Source organism: Pseudorasbora parva, chromosome 2 (genome assembly GCF_024679245.1).
Source record: "Pseudorasbora parva isolate DD20220531a chromosome 2, ASM2467924v1, whole genome shotgun sequence".
Taxonomy (NCBI): Eukaryota; Metazoa; Chordata; class Actinopteri; order Cypriniformes; family Gobionidae; genus Pseudorasbora; species Pseudorasbora parva.
The window spans coordinates 20,466,071-20,490,738 of record NC_090173.1 but is presented as its reverse complement, the minus strand read 5'-3'; the positions used below and the strand labels follow the sequence as shown (position 1 = coordinate 20,490,738).

At 37.1% G+C, this 24,668-nt stretch overlaps 2 protein-coding genes across 2 annotated transcripts in view; both read right to left on the bottom strand.

Moving 5' to 3' along the window:
- bptf (bromodomain PHD finger transcription factor) overlaps nt 1–1,917 on the bottom strand; it is a 47,110-nt gene extending 45,193 nt beyond the window's left edge. Inside the window, exon 1 of the mRNA XM_067459172.1 lies at nt 1,826–1,917. The gene's annotated coding sequence lies outside the window, so the exon portion shown is untranslated. The remainder of the gene's footprint in view (nt 1–1,825) is intronic.
- Nucleotides 1,918–8,697: 6,780 nt separating this feature from the next.
- Nucleotides 8,698–24,668, bottom strand: part of grb2b (growth factor receptor-bound protein 2b) — a 51,181-nt gene continuing 35,210 nt past the window's right edge. The window contains exons 3-6 of the mRNA XM_067459084.1: nt 22,424–22,521; nt 17,502–17,624; nt 15,074–15,242; nt 8,698–10,436 (exon numbers count right to left, since the gene is read on the bottom strand). Of these exons, the coding sequence (XP_067315185.1) occupies nt 10,251–10,436; nt 15,074–15,242; nt 17,502–17,624; nt 22,424–22,521 (576 nt within the window). The 3' untranslated portion in view covers nt 8,698–10,250. The remainder of the gene's footprint in view (nt 10,437–15,073; nt 15,243–17,501; nt 17,625–22,423; nt 22,522–24,668) is intronic.

Below are 24,668 nucleotides of genomic sequence, written 5' to 3'. Positions count from 1 at the left end.
TAGAAGAGGTTTTGATTATTAAGTTAAAATACATTTTGTAATATGAAACCTGACACCGGCCTCTAGGGGAGGAGCCCGCTAGAACGCAACATCCGATGTCAAAATGGTTTCCAAGGTTGAATTTTGACTTAAGCTTTCGGGGAGTATCTTATTTTTTTAATGATACTCTCCATATTAGGGCCAAAAGGCCAGCTCACCCAAGAATAAAAAAGATCATCATCTACTCACCCTCATGTTGTTCTAAACCTAGATTTCTTTGGATCATCGAAAAGATGTTAGAGAGAATTACAGACATGTTCATAGCATCTTTTTTTTTTTTTTTTAATTTTTTTTTTTTTTATGCAACTAAATGAAGACTTTAACGATTTTCATAACTCCAAAGATATAATCAGTTTATTATTTCGGATGGGAAGAGCTGAACGTGGAAAAGGGGAAATAGCAAGTTGAAGGAAGATAAATGTGTTTGACACGGAAAGTTAATGTTCCAGAGATCAGTGTTTGCATTCGGGAACACATTTGCATATAGGGTGCAGCTGAAGCCAACAGGATTTTCTTTGTCTCCCCCTATGACATCACTCAATTCGGAAACTGCATTTGGACACTTTGCCTTCCAAGATACAGTAGCACTGATCACCTGGAGCGACCCGAACACGTGTCCTCCGTCCACACAGAGAGATACCATCGAGAGGAAAGAGACATCTGACTGGCTTCTGTCTGCTCCTTATGTAATATCTCCACAGGTTCAGACTGAGTGTGAAATTTTAAGATCATGCAGCCAAGAAAAATTTGGCAGAAACTTTATAGCTATTCGTTTAAAAGTTTGGGGTCAGGACAATAAAAAATGAAAACAACTAATTAATGTGTGATAAATTAAATTGATCGTGACAGTAAACACATTTATAATGTTACAAAAGATTTCGATTTCAAATACTGCAAGTTTCACCAAGTCAAATGTAAGACTTTAGGATCATTATGAATTAAACGTTAAGACCTAATCACGCAATAAAAACTTAAGGAAACCCTGAATCACAAATACACACACATTATATATATATATATATATATATATATATATATATATATATATATATATATATATATATATATGTGTGTGTGTGTGTGTGTGTGTGTGTGTGTGTGTGTGTGTGTGTGTGATTCTGCAAAAAAAAAAATTGTCATTTTGAACAACAACAAAAATAGAATCACACACAATATATTTCACAATATATAGATTTTTTGTTGTTGTTGTTGATCAAAATGACTGATTTTTGCTGTGCTCATTTCCAGAAGTTTGTGAATTTTTAAAAAAAAAAAATTTCATAATTAGGATGCCACATTTAGCCTACCATATTATTATGTAAGATGCACAATAGACACACATGACAATAGAACAAACATTAACAAAAATGCATGAATCTTGTTTGGTATTACAAAAAGGTTGTGCGCTAATCGCTTGGAGTGGGAAAAATGACCAAAATCTTACAAGTAGGCCTAAACCACGTCAATAAGCAATCGCTTAATATAGCCTAACTAAAAGGTTATCAAGAACGTAAACAAGTGACAGTAGGACAAATAAATACAACATGAAGGCTATAAGTGCCGTATTTCTCCTGTTGTTGTTGTTGTTTGGTTGACATTTATGACAGACACGGCTATATTAGTTTGCTTTCACTTTAAGATCTTACAGTAATCCGCAGATCCGAATCAGTAACGTTACGTTAGCGGATGTCAGTAACGTTAGCGAAATGAGTTTGGGGTTTAACGTTACATACATCGCTTAACTCTTTGTGTGTTGTGTGTGTACTATCTATCAGGCATATCTTACCTTTATTTGGTCATTATGCGAGGTGGCAGGAGAGAAACCCTTCGCTATCAACTGTTATCTGGAGAATAAAATCCGTTGTATGTGTCTGTGGTACAATCCGAGAGAGACTCGCGCCAATAACATGAACGCTGATTGGCTGCAATATGGCGCGTTCAATGCCGCCTTCACGTGCTATCGGAAATTTGACAATTCCCTCTTCAGAAATCTTGATTACGAGCTTATCGCATTCAAATTTTGAAATGTGATGGCGTTCATGTGCAGTTTTTCACCTATAATCTCATATTTACTATAATTCTGAGCACGTGAACAAGTCCTCTTGGTATGTTGGCATTCAGGAGGCCCGAGAAGTCGTGTTTACGACATCATGTGTGCATTCCAGTCTCTTGGTCGAAATTCACGAAAATACAGCAATGTTTGTTAGCTCTGCTTATAGAAAATGAACAACAACGAGTGCGCGTCAGTTTAATGCTGCTTTCACGTGCTATCCGAAGTACTTCCCACATTCACAATAAAGGCATAATGTAGACAAGATAAGGCTGCTTAAAGCCTATAGTTTTCAGCCATACATCCTATTGTAAACGTTAGCTACCTTTACCACACTATCTAGAAGATAGTCAACATGCACTATTCTGGAATGATGGTGAACTACATGCGATTTTCGATGTGTTTAAAATACACAATATGCTTCAAATGATTATTAATTTATGTAAATATGTACTACTTTAACGACAGGACAATGAAACAACTAATTAAACACTTTTTTTCACATAATTTTTAACGGTTATGCCACGCCCTTCTCGGGAACTTGGGTAAGTTATTAAAATTATTTCCGAACTTCCCAGTGGGAAACACGACATTTGAGGGCGTTCATGTGCAATTTTTAACTCTCGGATAATTCCAGTCTCTTTGGTTTGAAAATACAATTTGGTTGGAAATTCATGAAAATACTGCAATGTTTGTTAACTCTGCTTAATGCTTATAAAAAAAGGAGCAACAAAGAATGTGCATCAGGTGAGTAATCAGGTTAATCCTTTACATTTTTAATTAATCTATGATGCCACTTTAAATGGTATCGTTACATAGGTTAAACTTAATTGTTATATTACAATGCTAGCTTAGCTACTTGTAAATGACGAAGCTTGACAGCGTCACTACAGTTGCATCCATTGATTACGTTACGCTCAATGCTTCCTTTACGTGCTATCGGAATTATTGTAAATACGAGTTTCCTAGGTAAAAATTGCATATAAACGCCCTCCCATTTCAAAATTTGAATGTGACAAGCTTGTAGTCTTCAGAAGTGGGAATTATCAAATTTCTGATAGCATGTGAAGGCGGCAATTGAATCCACCATGTTTCTCACTCATACAGATCAGGGCTTAAAGCTACGCTGCATGTGTGATATTTTCCCCCATCTAATGGTGAAAAGGTATGACCATCCAGTGAATAATAGCTTCTGTTCCTCTCAATTCTGATTTTGTTTGAACTCCTACGGGGGCCGATTTAGTCCAAGATGGCAATCCCCCTCTTCACATTCGACAAGGTGCCATCGAGTGTTAAAACGCGAAAGGCAAAGCTTGAATTTATGGGTATGTCCCTCTTTGGCTAATGTACTTTCAAGATGGAGGGACAACATGGCGACCGTGATTCGACCCCTCACCCGTATATAATTTCAATGGCATATTATAAACTAACGAGAATACTTTATTATTTGAAATAATTAAATATACATTAATGAGCACATATATTTTTGAAAGAACTGAGTGTTTTTAGCTAAGAATAAACTAAAAAAGTTACGCAGTGTATACAGTGTATACAGCTATAGCTTTAAAGAAAATCCCGAACTTCCCACTGGTATTTACGACTTAGTGGTGGCGTTCATGTGCGTTCAACTCATAAATACGATCTGACATGAATTAAACGCACCATAAGATGCACGTTGGTCTCCTTTGTAGTTGTAATACAGCAAACTTTTTATATTGAAGGTATTTAGCTGCCATTTCTGCTTGTCATGTTGGTTTTGGTGAAAAGACGGCGGGTCAGCACTCTTTAAATAAGTCATTTGACAGCTAACCATGTGAGCAACTTACAGGCCATGTCTATCAGCCCGTTTTGTTTGCAGTTTTCTCCAGGGCTCACAAAGGTTTTCTTTCGCCCTAACCATGCTTTTGTTGTGGTGGACTCATTTTATAGCTGTCCAACTATTCAGAACTTACAGCTTTCCACCCTCCTCCGTTTTCTACTCCAGAGGATAAGAGATTGAATTCTTTATGTCCAGTACGGGCACTTCAGGTGGCTACATGGAAAGGACAGCAGGTTTCAGAGAGAATGACCAGCTATTTATATCTTGAGCTACTCCTCACAAAGAGAAGCCGATGTCATGTCAGTGGCTGTCCCATTGAATTGTAAAAGCTATATCTCTAGCTTATAAATGCAGTGGTTCTCAACCTCGTGAGGGCTTAAAGGGTTAGTTCAACCAAAAATGTATGTCAATTACATGTCAAAATTTTGTCATTAATGACTCACCGTAATGGTGTTCCACATCTGTATGTCCTCCGTTCATCTTCAAAACACAGTTTAAGATATTTAGTCTGAGAGTTTTTTTGTTCCTCCAATGAAAGTGTATGCACGTCCAGAAAGGGAGTAAAAACATCATCAAAGTAGTCCATATGGGACATCAGTTAGTTCATTAGAATCTCTTGAAGCATCGAAAATACATTTTGGCCCAAAAATTATAAAAACTAAGATTTTATTCAGCATTGTCTTCTCTTCCGTGTTTGTTTTAAATCTGCAAACAAAGATTTAAACGGTTATGAATCAGCGTATTGATTCATGATTCGGGTCACGTGTCAAACTGCAGAAATCATGTGAGAATTGGTGATCCGAATTCTGAAACACTAAAGAGTCAAGATGAATATTCCCTGTACTAATGTCTGTACCTCTCACTGAGAGAAAGCACATGCTATCAGTATGTTTTGGGTTAGAACTGGAGCTTAATCAGCTCCAACCTTGGAGAGACTGTGTATCAGAATCATCCAACTTGCAGTAATGACATGGATAGACCTTGAAAACAGTGTTACGGTTTGGAGAATTGTATGTACGATAGGAGGCGCGACGAGATGGAGAGAGGAAGAGCGGCCTACAAACTCCTTGTGAGACTTGAAGCTGGCTTCTGCTGTTAAAACTGCAAACTATTCTTCAGTTCATTTTTCTTTTAGTTAATTACACTCTTGACTCTTGGTCTTCATTTTCCACTACTGGTCTTGGGTCATAAACTGTTAACCCCTAACAGTGCGGCAGCAAACACGCCGCACACATTTCTGCGGTTTTATACACTAGCTGTCTCTCATCCTTAGCTCATGCAGTGCTAGGAGCCTTTCTGTGCTTTTGTGGGTCATGTTGACCTGTTTTAAACTTCAGCACATATTTATAGCGATTAAATGTCAACTTTTAACCTGAAACTTCCTGACATCCTCCACATGTGATTTAAAATGCTTTTACTATCACCATGTTTCCCAAATGCTCAATAACAAACAGAATTAACTTTATTTTGTTAAGTTGGGCCAGTTTGACCTGGTAAGATCCATCATGGATGACCCTGAAATGTAGCTTCATTCAATTTGGCCGCAAACAAATGGCCAGTGAAGAAGGACATCCCAGAAGTTTAATCAATACACAGGTTTGGGCTTTAATTCTTAGAAGACTTCAGCTCGAGAACACCACAAATCATCCCCGATCTGATGTGTATTGTAAAAAGCAATATAGTGCAATGTTGCAACAAGCTTAGCTTAACATAAACAGCTAAGTACAATCTTATTAAAGCTCATTGTAACGTCAGTCATTTTACAGCTGCCCGTCTTACAAATCTAATAGCAGTGCAGATATCTTCCTATAATCAACCAGCTGGATAGCCAGAAGGGCTGTGACAACACCATATAAATAGCGTTAAACACAGATGCCCTGTATCTCACCCTCAGCAGGAAGTGGGGGTTTCGGCGAAGTGTGCAATTATCCAGCCACAATGAAATGACCTTTCATCATATGATGGTCAAGAGCGGCAGAAGTGCTGCAGTGAACAGGTCTCCGTAAGTTCAAGTGCTACTGACGGTGACTGTGATCAGTTCATTGTGTGCCAGAAAATGTCAGTGTCTTAACATTCTCACACTTCTTTCTGCTTTGATGCATTTAGATAAATGTGCATCTGCTAATATGCAAATCACTTGCAGCAGGGTTTTCCAGTCGTGATATATTTGCAAAATAAAGGCGTTCACCAAAGATCGCGACTGTTGGGTTAAGAACTGAGCAGACTAACAATGTTTTTAAAGCCTTAGCTACTCAATGTAACAATGATTTAGACATGCATGAAAATGATAAACTATTTCAGATATTTATTGTCTAAGCAGTCCAGATTGGTTACTGATTATGTGATTTCAAAAGTTTTGTACAGTGGCCCTTAAAAAAGTATTTAGACACTTAAATCACACTTGGTCACCTTCACTTTATAACAAAATGTCAACTCGAGAGGCATGCCTTTAAAACATTTCATACACAAATAATATAAAATGTGCACACTTTCATATGTCTAATAGCCTTTATGTCGTGTCACAATCAGTTATGAATTATGCTTCATGAATAATGTATTGACAAATTTCCCGATTCGATTATGTAGGATATTTATCGGGTACAGTACATAGCAAATTTTCTCAAGGAAAAAAAAATCTCAAATAATGCTGTAAAATATAGGCTACATGGGAATAAATTGGTAGGCTTAACCATTTCACTTATAAATTAACTATTTCTCATATAAACATTTAAATCACACTCAGTTTATAAAGTTTTTTTTGTAATAATAATGTTATAATAACTACGTATTACATTTATTTGTTCTCCAATTCTTCTTTTTTAAAAAGGCAAACCTGCATTATACATCAAAGAACAATATAAATGTTATTGAATATGTAAGGTAGATATATATTTACAAGTGTATGGTCACTGATTTTTTTCTGAGGTAAATGGGACGTTACTTGACATGTTTACAAGCTGTTTTACTGATGTCTTTCCACAGTTGAAACACTGAGGTTACATGAGACAAGTTGTGAGGTGGGGCCTCCATGGATCAGACTACTTATTCAGCACATCCCACAGATGATCGATTGGATTGAGATCTGGGGAATTTGGAGGACAAGTCAAAATCTCAAACTTCTTGTGCTCCTCAAAACCATTGCTGAACCATTTTTGTTTAATGACAGGGCGCATTATTCTGCTGAAAGAGCCACAGCCACCAGGGAATACAGTTTCCATGAATGAGTGTACATGCTCTGCAACAATGCTTAGGTAGGTGATATATGTGAAAGTTACATCCAAAAAGATTTCAGGACCCAAGGTTTCCCAGCAGAACATTGCCCAAAATCACACTACATCTGCCAGCTTGCCTTCTTCCCATAGTGCATCCTGGTGCCACGTGTTCCCTAGATAAGGGACGCACACGCACCCGGCCATCCACGTGATGTAAAAGAAAATGTGATTCAACAGACCAGGCCTTCTTCCACTGCTCTGGGGTCCAGTTCTGATGCTCATGTCACGTGCCCACTGTTGGTGCTTTCAGCAGTGGATGGGTCAGCATGGAAACCCTGAATGGTCTGCGGCTATGCAGCCCCATACGCAAACTGCGATGCTCTGTGTATTCTGACAACTTTCTATCAGAATCAGCATTAACTTCTTCCGCAATTTGCTCATCTGTTTGATCGGTCCACATGGGCCAGCCTTCGCTCTCCACGTGAATCAATGAACCTTGGCCGCCCACGACCCTGTCGCCGGTTCACCACTGTTCCTTCCTTGGAGCACTTTTGATAGATACTGACAACTGCAGACCGGGAACACCCCACAAGAGCTGCAGTTTTGAAGATGCTCTGACATCTCCAATTTCTCCAAAGGGCCATCACAATTTGGCCCTTGTCAAACTCACTCAAATCCTCACGCTTGCACATTTTTCCTGCTTCTAACACATCAACTCTCTCAAAATGTTCACTTGCTGCCTAATATGGGGTATATTAGGCAGCAAGTGAACATTTTGAGAGAGTTGATGTTGATGACCCACTAACATGTGCCGTGATATAGAGATAATTAGTGTTATTCACTTCACCTATCAGTGGTCATAATGTTATTTGATCAGTGTATAGAACAGTAAGTGTTCCTATTAATAGGTCAAGTGTTACCGTTTTTCAAGAAACGGCTGAAGACTCAGCAGCTCAGGTTGAGTTAGGCAGGTCATTCCACCAGCAGGGAACAGTCATGGTAAAGGTCAGTGAAAGTAATTTTGTAACCTCTTTGAGTAGGGCCGTTCACTTGCAGAACGCAAACTTCTGGAAGGCACATAGGTCTGAAGTAGTGAGTTTAGGTATAGCGGTGCGGATTGGTTGTTCTGTAGGCAATCAGTGCCTTGAATTTGATACGAGCGGCATGTGATGAAGTGCTGGGTTTGCTGAGTCCTTGAGTAGTACTGTCTTTGCACGGTTTAGTTGTAGGTGGTGGTTTTTCATCCAGCAAGAAAGGCTGGGATGCGAGCAGCTACCGTTTGAACATCTGGCTGCGATGAGAGAGGTAGAGTTGTGTCATCAGCGCAGCAGTGATAGGAAAAAACATGTTTCTGAATGACAGATCCTAATGATGACAAAGATGGAGAAGAGAAGTGGACCAAGCACTGAGCCATGAGGCACCCCAGTAGCTTGATGTCGCCAACGTAACACCTAAAAGGGCTAAAAACACTTTACAGCTCAAAAAAGACACAAGTTTTAACAGAACAATGTCATGAAATATCCACATTCACTCAATATAAAGTATCTAACACAACAGAGACCCTTTTTTAGAATTTTCTTTTTATTTATTCAAAAGAAACAAGGAAAAAGGCAAAAGAAAAAAAAAAAAGTTAAGAAAAGAGGCAAGACATTTAAATAGGAGCGAATGTGTGTTCAGGAGGAGGAGGGCACATGATTTCTCACTGCGGTTCTGACGAAACCCAATGCTCAGGCTAAAGCAGCAAGCCAGAGACACTGTCACACCAGAGAAAAAGGCACTAATCCAGAGAGAACAAAAAACTTCACGGAAAACCGGGGGATAATACACAAGGAGGGAAACAAAATACATAAAAAGAGCTAAAACGTACAACACTGAAAAGACAAAAGAGGCAGGAACCAAAAAACAGAATGCATCACAGTCGATGTGACAACTCATATCTTTAAAACTCTCTGGTTTCTTACTTCTTACTGGCTTAACCGGCATCCGCCAGTTTTTCGACACCAAATATCGTGATTTTAAACGTTTAATTACAAATGCGAACAGCTTTTTGACACCATGAATAGATGCGTCTCTGAAATCATGCAACTGCGGTTCAGCTCTCCACTCTGAAGTCCCTCATGATGATCTCTACAGAGTGATGTCGGCTACATTCACAACCCAATACAAATAAAAAGTGGCTGCAATAAATACATTGGCTTAAAACGGTGGCTAGCCGCGCGGTTTTTTTCACATTAGAGATCAACTCCTGCACGACCGGAAGCTCCCCGGCGATAAATCGCCATCGCCGAGGATCCACTCACCTATTGGTTCTAAAACAAAGTAAGAATGATGTCAAATGGAATACATGATGCGTTAAATACTACGGTGTTACGACTGGGATGCTCAGAAAATGAGCACGTCCCAGAGCTACTCCGTTCCATTCGCCCTCCCCAAAAAATTAACATAATTTACAATTGGAAAAAGAAAACAAAAATGTGTTGAAAGGTAAAACTGACAGACACATACAAATATATAATATATATATTCTTAAAAAAATGGATTCTCTCTATAGGTGTTTTTTTTTCCACAGCCCAGATGTACAATGCATTTGCATTTTTTACTTTTACATTTTTATATATTTTTAGAATGTTTTTTTTTTCCTTTTTAAAAACAGCTTCAGGATTTACTATTATAAAGAGATCTAAACATGCAGCCAAAACAAAAAGAGCAAAAACAAACAAACAAAGTCTAATTGTAGACTAGAAAAGAAGCCAGAAGCAGCAGGATGAATCTACAGATAGAATCATTGTTATTTTAATTTATGCGTTGTTTACTATGCTAAGATTCAGCCTTTCCTTCGCCCTAAATGCTCAGTCTGGACTGCAAGCGTTCATGAAGACATCACGATTCTCAGGAATAATAGTTTCGCCCGGGCATCACGAAAGAGGTGGAAACGTCCAGCCTCTCTGCTACGTTTTTTTCTCTCCTCGATTTCAGTCAGAATTTCCATTCTTCTGTGCCGCTTTAGATTTCACAGGATTTTAAGGGTGTTGACAGGGACATGTAGGGTAGTCTGATTGTATGTGAATGCGAGGGGCCGATAATTAGAATTTATTCACTAATCACTGTGTTTTTTTCTTTTTCTTTTCCTTTACATGTTCCGGTTCACAGGCGTGACGTAGTTGCGTGGGAACATGCCCGTCTGGCCGTGACAGGCGCCTTTCCACCAGTTGGGGTCAGAGTTGTCCAGGACCTGAATGAAGTCTCCGCGTCTGAAGCCGAGCTCTCCGTCCTCCTGAGGGTCGAAGTCGAACAGGGCCTGCACGTATGTTGGATGCTGCAGATGCACAATAGACACGTGTGTAAATAACATGATGGCATGTTTAGCATCTAACACTGACTCTATACAAAGCTTTAGTGTCAGTACAGTTTCTTTTAAAGTCTCTTCAGCTCATCAAGGCTACATTTAGTGATCAAAAAATGCATCGAAAGCAGCAATATTAAGTATTAGAATTTAAAACAATAGTTTTCTGTTTGAATAGATTTAAAAATGTAAATGATTCCTGTTATCAAAGCTGTATTTTCAGCATCATTACTCCAGTCTCCAGTGTCACATGACCCTTCAGAAATCACTCTAATATGTGACACTGGAAGACAAAATCGGTCAAAAGGGTCATTTAAAAAAAAATTGAGATTAGGATAGGACAATATTTGGCCGAGATGCAACAATTAGATAATCTGGAATCTGAGGGTGTAAAAAAAAAAAATCAAAATATTGGAAAAAAAATCGCCTTTAAAAGTTTTTCAAATTAAGTCCTTAGCAATACATTTTGCTAAGAATAATATTTTTTATATATTTATGGTAGGAAATTTACAAAAAATATCTTTATGGATCATGATCTTACATCCTAATGATTTTTGGAATATAAAGAAAAATATATAATTTTGACACATAATATTGCCACAAATATAGCCGTGCAACGTTTTGTGGTCCAGGGTCATGTACATTTACATTTACGCATTTTGGCAGACGCTTTTATCCAAAGCGACTTACATTGCATTCAAGGTACACATTTTTACATTATTGTTATTTCTTGCTTTCTCTGGGAATTGAACCCATGACCTTGGCGTTGCTAGCGCCATGCTCTACTAGTTGAGCTACAGGAAAGCCCATGTATGATGATTTGATGTTCAAGAAATATTTAGGATTATCATCAGTGTTGAAAACTGTTCATAATTGTGGAAAATGTGATAAAAAAAATTCCCAAGACATTTTTTACAACAATTATTTGAAATAGAAATCTTTTGTAACGTAATAAATGTATTTATTGTCTAATTTGACTGTTTTAAAAGCAGCATTACTAAATAAAATTAGCTTCGTAAACAAAATCTTACTGGCGGTAGTTTAAGTGATTTTAAATAACTGTATATTTTCAGAATATTTGATATTTTAACTAAGTTTTAAGTAATAAGTAATTTTTAAGGCACTTTTTATTTGTCCATTAAGTTTCCTAAAACACAAAAAAGCTAAATTGTTGAGTTAGAATGTTTGATTTATTTCCATAAATCAGTTCTGGACCAAGTCATTTTTTTCTTAACAATGACTGAACGCTTTAGCCTTGTTCACATTGTCGGTCCAAATCTGATGTTTGTGTATATTCGATTGGAATCTGTTCATATTAACAACCGTGAATTGCAAAAAAAATCCATTTTGAGCTACATTCATGTGTGGTTTGAAATTCGTTTTAAGTCTGACCACTCTAAACAGTGGTTTATGAAACTCTCCCACACACGTAAACATCAGTCGTTGTTATTGGTAGACCTCTATGGTACGAACTTTTTATAACAGATACTGGTTATTTTGCATGTTTATGAGCTCTATAACTAATATACAGAACTGATATATATTATTTCTGTTTTGGACAGTTACAACTGAAAGACATTTTTCTATACCGTAATTTCACTGCCTTCTTGCATACATTAAACATACTTCTACATAAATAAAAATAAATGGGTCTGAAAGAGTGCAACATAAAAAAATAATTAAAAAAAGCACCATCACAAAGTGTCTTTTTTTAAATGGAAGCTTTGATTAGGTTAACAAACAGATAACAAATATAGCTCACAAAAATCTTTCTAATGCATTCAAAAAAAAATTCTAATCAGCCGGAAAACAATATAGTGCTACTTTAGTGTAGCTTAATATTTCCAGTAGCATCTTTTGATTTGAAACAACAGCAGTAAGATTAACAAGAGGAAAAACTACATTTACAAAGTCAAATGCTTTCAAATAGAGAACATAAATGAATGTCAGCGGAGTTTGACGTTACACAGAACTTCTCTCACGGAGATAAGGCGATATATGGTAAATGTTAATGTAATTTAGGTCGTTTTAAACATCTTGTTAGTTACATACGATGGCCATTCTGGAGCATTCCTGAACCTTAACCCAGTGAGTTTAACAGTACTATGAATGCGATTTTACAAGACAAATGAGGAACAGAATTTAGCACTTTTATTTCCAACATGCACTCATTCAATTTATTAAAATAATGTTAAGTAAAATTAAATCATTATTTGGACATGACGGGTTACCTGACTCTGCAAGTTTAATCTACATATCAATCATGAAACTTCATTATGTTAATTCGTGAGGAACCTGGGTGTGCTCTCTGATATCAATATTTAATTTGAAAGCCACATTTCTAGCATCTGTAAAACTGCATATTCACATCTTAAAAATATATATAAAAACGGCACACTCTCAATGACAAATGCTGGATATTTTGGTTCATGTGTTCATGAGCTCAAGGCTAGATTATTGTAATGCTCTACAGGGTGGTTGCCCTGCTCGCTTAATAAACACACTCAAGCTAGTCCAAAACGCAGCAGCTCGAGTTCCTACTAGAACCAGGAAGTATGACCATATCAGCCCAGTTCGGTCAACATTGCACTGGCTTCTTACTAAACATTGTATCATTTTAAAATCTTGCTTATTACTTACAAAGCACTAAATGGTTGAGCTCCCCAGTATTTGAGCGAGCTCTTAACACATTATACTCCATCACGTCTATTGCGGTCTCAAAACTCTGGCCAGTTGATAATACCTAGAATATCTAAATCAACTGCAGGTGGTCGATCCTTTTCCTATTTAGCACCAAAACTGGCTGTTCCAGAGTCTTTCTAGCCTTTTTTGAGAAGTAGACACACTCTGTCAGTTTAAATATAGACTAAAAACACGCATCTCTTTAACCTGGCATACACATAACAGTATCACATTTCAATAATTCAAATCCGTTTAAGGATAGCTGAAACCGGGAACACTTCCCATAACACCTTACTCGTTGCATTGCATGAAGAGTGGCATCCGCACTAATGTTAGTCAGTCTCATCCTTATCCCAAGGTTACCGTAGTCAGCCAGATCCGAGTCATATTCAGATCAGATGGTGGACCTGCATCTAGACACAACCTCGCAGCCCTCAATGTCAGCAGAGACCATGTGTACTAAAACAATCCCCTGTGAAGGCCTTGTCGACATGACAGCTATCAGCACAGATCCTCAGCAAAGACCATAAGAACCAGACAGGTCTTCTGCACAGACCCTATGGCCAGCTTTGGCTTCGTATCGGCATTCATCACAAATCCAATCCTTAAGCAGAAGGAACCCGATGAATATTCGAATGCTACCGACCCCGATCTAAATTCTGATAAAGCCTGAATCATAAAATCAAACTGTGTTCATTCGTTGGCCAGAGGCTTTTTCTCCATTCTGTCACCTGATGTAGTTTTAGATCCTTGCCACTGTCACCTCTGGCTTTCTCAGCTGGGGACAATATTCTGTATGTATTAATATTCAGCAATATTATTGATCTATCTGTACTGATGCTGTTGTATGACAACTGAACCGAGCTGAGTTTTCTCCAGAGCTGCTTTATAGATGAAATTAACTTATTTCACAATTGATGTACTTAACACAGTTTGTGAATTAACGATGAAATAAGCCGAATTTGAATCAACTCAGATTAATATAGTTGTTTTAGAGCTGCTTTACAGCAGAACTGGGTTTGCAACATTGAATCATTATGTTCCCCTATATCACTGTAAAGCTGCTTTGAAAAAATCGGTATAGTATAAAGCGCTATAGAGATAAAAGTGTTTTAATTTTGCACACAATTTTCAAAAAGGCCACAAGATGGTGCCATTTATTATTAAACCCGATATATCAAAATCTGATTATGGAAATATTGGGGAAAATAGCTGGAAAATATCCATCAAACCGATTATGAGTCAATCAATAATTATAGAAAAACATGGCAAAATTCACTGCAGAATTTTTTTTGTTATGTTGCAAAGTGCCAGTAGCACAAAACAATGTAAATGCTGAATTTTGAGACGGGCAGAGACAGCAGTATGGAAGAAAGCGCACATACCAGCCTCTTATGTTTCTGCCGCTGCCTCAAAGCAACATTATCTTTGAAACCTAGAAACCTTGAAACCAATGCAATTATTTCGGAAATCTAGCAGAAATTGCCATGGGACACACACATCATATCTGAACAGATGCAATACAGTACGGACAATCGACAATTTCTATAAAATTCCAATCGGATAAACAATCAATCAGATTTGGACTGACCGTGTGAAAATAGCCATGGCTTCAATCCGTCATTAAATATTGCCAATAGCCCCCATGTGGCATTTCCCCACCAGTCCGATTTTTTTATGATTAAATAATAGTCTTCATTAAGTGTGTATAGCATGCCGTTTCCCCTAATGTTATTGCGAATGATTATTCTACTGCAGGTTACTTAGTTAGTAATTTGCTCTTCCCCCGAAACTACTTTCCTGTTCCACAGATGTCACTCATATCTCAAATATCCTGTTTTACTTGAAAAGGTGTTGCATTACAAAAGTAAAAACACTTTTACTTTTTAGACTTCAAGGAATAAAAAGGTAAAACCTGACATACAGACCTGAGGCACCTGCTCGATGTCTCGTAGAAAGATCTGTTGGTTTCGGGAAACGGAAGTGGTGCGGTGATAGTCCACCAGCTCGTTGAGAGAGTTAAACTTCACAACCCAAAGGAAGTACTTTCCAGCCCCGTCACGCAGCACTTTGAAATGCTGTACGTCATTGCCAAACCTTAAACGAGACAGAGAGAGACAGCACTTCACAACTGATACCGAAGACATAATGACAATAATGCACTCCTTTGTGTGCCATCATCCAAAATGTAGTATTACATAAGCGAACCGAGGTCAGAATGCATATTAACACGTGTATGCAAACACGCGCGAGACGAGCACGATAGATGTTGATCAAAGGGGTAATTGCCCTGATGTCTATCAAAGAGCTCAGACAAGAACAGCCGTGACTCACGCCGGATGCAGTCAATTCACATGATGACATCCAGCCTCGGCTTTACATCTACACTACGATTTTTTTGAAACCAACATACTACAATTTAAAAATGGTTTTCTACTTTAGCATTATAAAGGGCACTTATTATGCCCTTTTTTACATGATGTAATGCAAGTCTCTGGTGTCCCCAGAATATGTCTTTAAGGTTTTAGTTCATAATACAGCACGGATCATTTATTATAACCATCCCCAGAATGCCCCTTTTAGGTGGAAGCAGATACACACATTTTTCATGTGTGTATCTTTAAATGCAAATGAGCTCCCCATCCCCCTTTCCAGAAGAGGGCTGTGCCTTTACTGCTCATGCCTCGGATATTCCGGCAACAAAACAGGAGAAACGGTATGGGGACGCATCCACATTCAAACGCAAGGTGTCGAGACTTTTTAAACTTTGTTTTAAAAGTTAAAATCCTTTAACTGGACTTATGCGTTTTAAGATACAAGATGCGAAAGCACTGGTCAAACATTGTAATGTAAATTTTGTACTGTGTTCATTGGCGCAGCCAACAACAGAACATTTTTATTGTTTATCACAAAATGGGAAATGGATATGCAGTTATTAATGCACGATTAGCAGTTCTGCTAGCTAATAAGCCTTTAAAAAAAGTAACTTGTATAAACATAACGTGTAATGTCATTCCCCTTTTTACAAATAGAAGGATGTTGGAATTATTCAGGATGCCACAGATTCTATCCACAAGCGTCGTTGAAAATCCAGAAAAATATTTGAAATCCTTGTGGTAAGTTATAGTCTGCTTTTGATACAATGTAGTTTCATAATGCAGAAATGATGTGGGTGAACAGCAGCACTGAGGAGCAATGTAAAGCTGAGACTTGTGTTTCCACTAGCCGCTCTAGCGAGGAGAATGCAGACTGTGTACAGCTCATGTACACGGAGTACATTCATTTGAGTACAGTACTTAAATCTGTACTTCACTTGAGTATCATTTTTGGGGAGTACTCATGACTTTCCTCAAAGCACATTTGAGAGGCAAATATTGTACTCTTTACTCCAATACATTTCTATCCATAACCATAAGTACCCGTTACTCCTAAAAAAAAAAAAAAAAGAAATTGCTCGGAAACCCTCAATTTGTTGTTTCCCTCTCAAACGTGATTGGATTGTGCAGGCGCCACTGATTGGGACGGCCTATCAGCAATCAGCTTCAGCTTTACGCCAAACAAAGTCAACTCCATGGTCAGATTTAGATAAGAGACGAAACCATGGACGAAACAATGGATGAAGACGCAGCAGGTCCATCTGGGAATGTGCCAACCCGTGATGTTTTTAAGCATGCGGTGTGTGTTTAACACAGTCAGGGTCAAATGTGGCTGCAAAACATCCATTAAAACTCTAGCAGAGGTTTGTCAGAGCATTGCCATTGTGCTATTGCCTTTTGGGCAAGTGAGAAATGTTAAATAAAGCAACACGGTAAAAACGATGAAAATGACTTGATTTTACTTTCAATTCCTTTTACATTCTCCAAGGTGTTAACGTTAACATTTTTCATAACTCCATGTAGGACCTTTCTAGCCAGGGTCTCTGGCGTGGGAGGCGGGCACGCTAGCAAGGTCGCTAAAGACAGCAAACGCGGGATTTTGCATAAAAGGTCCCCTTTAGCTTAATTTGAAAAAAGCCTAAAAAAAGAGCATTTATAAAATATTTTGTTAAAATATTTTATAGCATTTCAAATTTTATTTGTCACTTTTAAACAATTTAATACATTCTTGATGAATAAAAAAAAAAAACACTTTACTGACCCCCAAATTATTAATGGTATCATTCAAGCCTCACTTGCATCATACAAGGGCACTTAAAAAGGATCAAATGTTATTAATATTTTTAAAACCTTAGAAAGAAATGGTTGAAGTGGCTCATTGGTCAAATATAGATGGAAACCTGAGACTCTTTAGGATTGTCGTGCTGGGAATGATGAGAGGTGGATTTGAGGGAATGTGTGTGTGTGAGTGTGTACGTACTTGACGGACAGGGAGAAGTCTCCAGGCGCACTCTCGCTCTCTCTAATGAGGAAGGCTCCGTCGTGCCTCTGTTTGTTTAGGATCTCCTCCGCTCTGGCTCGAGGAATTCTCCCGAAGAACCACCTGAGAACGTGTGAACACACAAACATAAACCTTACGATCATATCAGAACAAAAGACATGGTATTGGGAAAAAAACGAAAACAGAAGAGGTGGAACGAGGGGTGCTGAAGACAGAGATCAGATGGATTTCACTGATTTACATGGAAGTGTGGATGAACAGAAAGGAGGAGGATCATTTTCAGTGCATTAAGGCTTAGAGTAGGATGCCTGATGGAAAGCCAAAAGAGCAATCAAAACTGGCAAAAAAGATGAGTGCAGATAATAGACACGCACACACAAAAAAAAAAGTTCAGAAGAACAGCTACATAGGTTTGAAGTTCCGCAAAATGCATATGTTTAGATAGATGATCAGCACAGAATGTGAGTGTGTGAAAAAAAAAATGCAGATGTGGTGAGATTGTGAAAGACTTCTGCCTGTACTTTACTTCTAAAATAAAGCTGGTCTTTTGGCACATGCCTATTTATAAAACATCTAACTCTATATGTCCTTACTGAATGAACTCATATTTCAGTAAGACTTGCCGTGTTTGTGCATGTGTGCTGTGACGTCAGCTGAACTGGGTTAAGCAAACCTGACATTGACAAGGCCTTTATTTACTGGAGAGACCAGAAACAGCTGGCAAATCCAAAGGTCAGAGTGGAGTGGAATTATAAATAATAACCAATTTTCATCACTGTGCTTATAGACATTAGATGGAGCTGATACCATGTTTAATTTGAAGTATTATTAATACAAAAGTGAGAGCTTTACAAATGATTTACATTGATGCTTGTGTTTTAAAGAATATAGTACATTTTATAAGCTGACTCATTATAAACTTTTATAAACTGTATATAATGTGGAGATATATCTATCTATATATCTGTACATCTATATATCTGTACATCTATATATCTGTACATCTATATATCTGTACATCTATATATCTATCTGTACATCTATCTATCTATCTATCTATCTATCTATCTATCTATCTATCTATCTATCTATCTATCTATCTATCTATCTATCTATCTATCTATCTATCTATCTATCTATCTATCTATCTATCTATCTATCTATCTATCTATCTATCTATCTATCTATCTATCTAAATAAATAAAATATGAACTAAGTATATATGAATGTTATATTATATTTTACTTGAACAATATAATTAAAAGGGTACAATGCCATTATTACTGATCATTAAAAAAAATTCAGTGGATTAAAAAAAATAAAAAAAACGATATAAAAAAAAAAAAAAAAAAAAAAAAATCAAAAATCAATTATATCATCATATAAGGGCCGTTAAGTACACAGTCTTGTAGCTTTATCTTTTTGTCTACTTTTTTGCTTCAAATCAAAGTTTGTAGTGTTGTGAATCGCCTCATAGCTGATTGTCTTGGTTCATGGATTATAACTCTTTAACACGCACTATTTTAAAATCCCTATAGGAAAATTAATGGAAAAAATACTTCTGAAAACCAGTGCTGCGGGCACTAATGCACTCTATTGTTCCAACCCTCACACCTTTATTTTCATTCAAATCAAATTAAATATGTAGTGAATATCTGCGTTAATCATTGATATAGATTTTACTCTTTACTAAAAAAAAAAAAAAAAAAAAAAGTCATCTGAAATAATCCAACATTTACGCTCCCAGGCATATCTGTAATTATGTAAGGCTATGCATGAAAACATTGGCTGTCTCTGTACCTGCCGAACCGCTTTGATGTGGACAGCACAGGCCACAGACACACACACACACACACACACACACACACACACACACACACACACACACACACACAAAAGCATGTGACCAGGAAGTGGCATTAAAGCACTCTAGGGCAAATTCCACTCAAGCACCGTCTGCAGCCGCGTCTCTCTCCGCTCAAACACGAACATTTACATTCCCTTTCCTGATAAGAGACATCCGCCTCTCCTTCCATAAACCTGGTCAATCTTGTGTACCTGTCCTCGATATTAAAAAGAGAGTCGGTGGAGGGGTTTCTGGAATATCAAACAAAGCCAGAAAAAATATTGCTCGGAATAAAAAGCAAAAAACGTTCTGTGACTGACTGATGACTAGTTACCACAGATGGAAAATGATCAATATTCAATTATCTGTTATAGAGAGGAAGCTATTCATCACAAAGTCTATCCCATAAGGACACCACAGTCAAAACCAATGTTATGAATTCTCCTTTATTAGTAACATCTGTGGCTAGCAAATATTTGCAAATGAGGTAAACAATTTAGATAGTAATTATTCCAATAAAAGTACTAAAGAAGAAACAAATGAAGGCAAGCTCTTGTGGCTTTAGCCAGCAAGAAAACACTCAGGACACCCTGTAGCAAACACATAGTGTACCTTAGCAATCACTCTGGCATCATGGCGGCTAACTCCCCTCATTTCAGCGAGGGGAAGAAGGTCTTTGATTGGTGGATCATTTTCAGAGACTCATTGTGTGTCATTACAAAGGGTTTCAATTCTTTTTCCTCAAGCAAATATTAGTCAATCATTCACATTCATTAAAACGGGGAGAGAGACACTGAGAAGAATGAGGAAGACAGCAGGAGGAACAAACCTGGACCGGGTACATGTACAAAGACTGAGTTCAATTAGGCTTATTGGTATCAAAATGGCAACAATGAGTTCCCACGAAAATCATCAGGAAGTAAACCGACAAAAAAACCCAATAAATTCTGCAAAAGGCACAAGGAAGGATTGGGAAAAGTAATCAGACCTGGGAATCTGTGACCTGAGATGATTATTGAAGTAATTGCTGAAAAGTTCAGATCACAGCTCAAGCATCAGCCTCAAAATCAATGGAGTATAAAGTAAAGGATTGTTTTAAATATTAAAAGGAATTCTGCAGAGCAACAAACTACGTTAAAACAACTGCGTGGGTTAAGCTACATAAAAATTAAGCTACATAAATATTTATTTGTTTTTTTTTTGTTTGTTTTATGGCAGCGGCTATTTACAGTCAGTGAATACATTTTCTTAGCGATAGATGATTTTACACTAAGTGAAATTATGAAAATTATGGTGAAATTATTTACACCATATAAAAGTAGCGGATTTTTCCAACGAGTAAATAGTAATTACCGTATTTTCCGGACTATAAGTCGCTCCGGAGTATAAGTCGCATCAGTCAAAAAATGCGTCATGAAGAGGGAAAAAAACATATATAAGTTGCACTGGACTATAAGTCACATTAGGGCAGAAGCAGAGCGGGAGCCGCGCGCGTGCACTCGCTCACGCCCGCTCACTGTGTATAACCGAGCAGAAGAAAGAAAGTTTGAAGTGAGTGAGAAACTTGTAAGGGACTGGCGAAAAGCAGAGGTTACTTTAACTATAATGAAGAAAACAAAGAAAGCTAATCACGGACTGTAAGCAAGATGGTCAGAGCTGAAGGAACGAGTCCACAGACGCTTGAACTCTCTGCAAGGAGAGGCTCAGCCGCGCGAGACTACGCTGTAGCAGTGTGAATTGTTCTCCGCTGCATATTTTACTACATCCAGTTTGTAATTTGCAGAGTAAGATTTTCTTTATGGGGGCATTTTGTTCAGTCTTTCTAAGTTGTTGTCTATAAGTAAATATTAGGCTACAGGAGCAGCATAGAGCGCATTCTCAGGGCTATATGTTTATTCTTGTCAGTCAGTATGAATTAAATTTGATATATAAGTCACACCTGACAATAAGTCGCAGGACCAGCCAAACTATGAAAAAAAGTGCGACTTCTAGTCCGGAAAATACGGTACATGGAATTTATACTTTATTTTGACAGATACATACTATTTGTTTTACATCAACATGCTGCAATAATAGTGTAAATGATTATATTAATAAGAATTATTAAATTAAAAAAAATCTTGTTTGACCAAACAAGTCACACTATTTGCACTTGGTGTGAATAGACACTCCGTTGTTTTAGTACCATGCAAAAGTTTGTGCTCTGTATTTTTTGTTAAATAATACTTTTATTCAGCAAGGATGTATTAAATTACCAAAACAATGTTACAAAATATTTCTATTTCAATATATATCTGTACATGTAAGTATATCTATCTATCTATCTATCTATCTATCTATCTATCTATCTATCTATCTATCTATCTATCTATCTATCTATCTATCTATCTATCTATCTATCTATCTATCTATCTATCTATCTATCTATCTATCTATCTATCTATCTATCTATCTATCTATCTATATATATATATATATATATATATATATGCATGCACACATGGGTGTGTGTGTATATTTATATGTGTGTTTGTGTGTGTGTATATATATACACAACATACCGTATGTAAAAATAATTAATTTACGAATATATATGAAAATATAAGAATAATAATATCCACTTGTCAAGGCTGTTGAAACTGAAACTTCCAGATTATTATTTTTCCACTTTCAGAATTAAAAACTGATCAGAGTTTAGAAGTTCAGTTCTGGGAATCGAATTCTTTTTAACCATTTTTAATCAATCGTTCAAAATGATTCACCAGTTTGTGTGTTATTCTAAGCTATTCTAGTACATAAATATCAAGGCGTACACTCTGTGAATGTTGTAATAAATGAACACCGTCTACTGCTGCGGGCTTTCAGAGCATGCTTTCAGCACAGTTACTTTAACCTTCAATTCTAAAGAAAAATGATTATGGAAAAAGAAGAACTACTTGTGTCATGTCATTTGGTGACGCTAGTAGCACAGAAACGACACAAACATTATCTTTTAAGCTGTGAATTATCTCATGGTGGTTTGAAAGTGCATGTGGCTGAAGTATGGTATACTCACGGATGCGCCTTCATCTCAATGTAGTTTTTAGGAATGAAACCGTCTTTGCCGTTTAGTTCTGCCTTGTACCAGTTCTGATCACACTCTTCATTTAATACCTGCAAAGAAAAGAGAAAACGATTAATACTGATTAAACACGATTCACGATTATCCAGCTGTAATTGTAGCTACATTATTACATTACGCCATAGTTTGCATACAACATTATGCTGTCACGCATATAACAGGAAAAAAAGGCTGCTGAATTATCACAAGCACATGAGTCACAATGTTAAAGGGTTAGTTCACCCAAAAATGAAATTTCATTCATTAACTCCTCACCCTAATGTTGTTCCACACCCGTAAGTTCATCTTCAGAACACAGTTTAAGATATTTTATATTTAGTCCGAGAGCTTTCTGTCCTTTGAATGTAAGTGTATGCCCAGGTAATGGTAATGAAAACATCATCAGAGTAGTCCATATGTGACAGCAGTTGGTTAGTTAGACTTTTTTGAAGCATCGACAATACATTTTGGTCCAAAAAAAACAAAAAAAAACAACTTTATTCAGCATTGTCTTCTCTTCCACGTTTGTTTTCAAACCTAAAATGAATCAAACGGTCGCGAATCAGCAGATTGATTCGTGATTCATTTCGCCAATGTCATGTGATTTCAGCAGTTTGACACGCGATCCGAATCTTGAATCATGACCGTTTGAAACTTTATTTGAGGAACACTGAAGAGAAGGCAATGCTGAATAAAGTCTTTTTTTTGTGTTATTTTTGGATCAAAATGTATCGTTGACGCTTCAAAAGAGTAACTAACCAACTGATGTCACGTATGGACTACTCTGATGATGTTTTCATTACCTTCTGGACGTGGACAGGAAGTGTGCATACACTTACATTCAAAGGACAGAAAGCCCTCGGACTAAATATAAAATATCTTAAACTGTGTTCTGAAGATGAACGGAGGTCTTATGGGTGTGGAACGACATTAGGGTAAGTCATTAATGAAATAAATTTCATTTTTGGGTGAACTAACCCTTTAACACCACTAGAAGCTAGACATTGAACCAGAATTGGATATTTAAACATCTGTGTGAAAGAGTAATGCAAGTGTAGTCATGCTAACGCCCCAGTACAAACCATCTGCGCTCTGGTCATTTATCTTGTTTTAGCATCAGTATATGTAAAAAAAAAAATAAGTGTGTGGTGATGTGTTTATTTTAAATCTGATTGGATGCTAAATGTATCTATGGACTGAGGCTTTATCAGTTTAGCTTTCAGAAAACCACATATCTGGTTAAATCTATTACATAATCTCTTCAAAATTTCAAGAATTTTATTCATTATTTTTGTTAGTTGATATCTATAAATTAAGCTATTATTATTTATTAGTTTTTTTATATATGATAATAATAATAAATGTTTCTTGAGCATCAAATCATCATTAGAGTGATTTCTGAAGGACCATGTGACACAGAAGACTGGAGTAATGATGCTGAAAATACAGTTTTGACATCACAGGAATAAATTACATTTTAAAATTATATTTAAATCGAAAAAAGTTATTCTTAAAATTTCACAATATTACTATTTTTGTTGTATTTTGGATCAAATAAAGGCAGCGTTGGTGAGCAATACAGTACAGTTTCCAAACTTTTGACTGGTAGTGTATATATAAATGAGGGATGTAACAATTCTCAGTCAAAAAAAAATAATCCAGCCATGGTTTGGCAGGGGAATGCACTTGCGGTTCATCTCAAGTAAATGTTAATATATATGTATAGAGGCATTGGCAGGTTTTTCTGTTTGGCCGATAAGTGTCACATATCTAATATGGAAAGATGGCAAAAAATGTCCTGAGATTGTTACAACAGAGCTGCTTTTGAATTTGTTCATAGCATAGCATAGTGCCTGCACTCAGATTCTCTGCATTGGCCAACGTCCTTTTCAATAACTTTGAAAACGGAAGGTGGCAAACCAAACATTTGCCAGAGAACAGACTCAGAACTGTGGTTTCTAGGAAACAAGAGTGTGCAACATCCTTCCGATACAAACACTGATGGGTAGACAACCAAAGGAAGGGGAGAGAAAGAGAAAGTTTGTCGACAAGGGACAAGCTGACCAAAAATGGGTTAGGAACAATTAAAGCCTGTTAGAGCAAGCAGCCACTAAACGTCCAAACTGATGCCCATTTCCACTTGATTAGTCAACACAGAAAACCATGGTGGAAGATTCCAGGAAGTGTGGTTTTAACACAT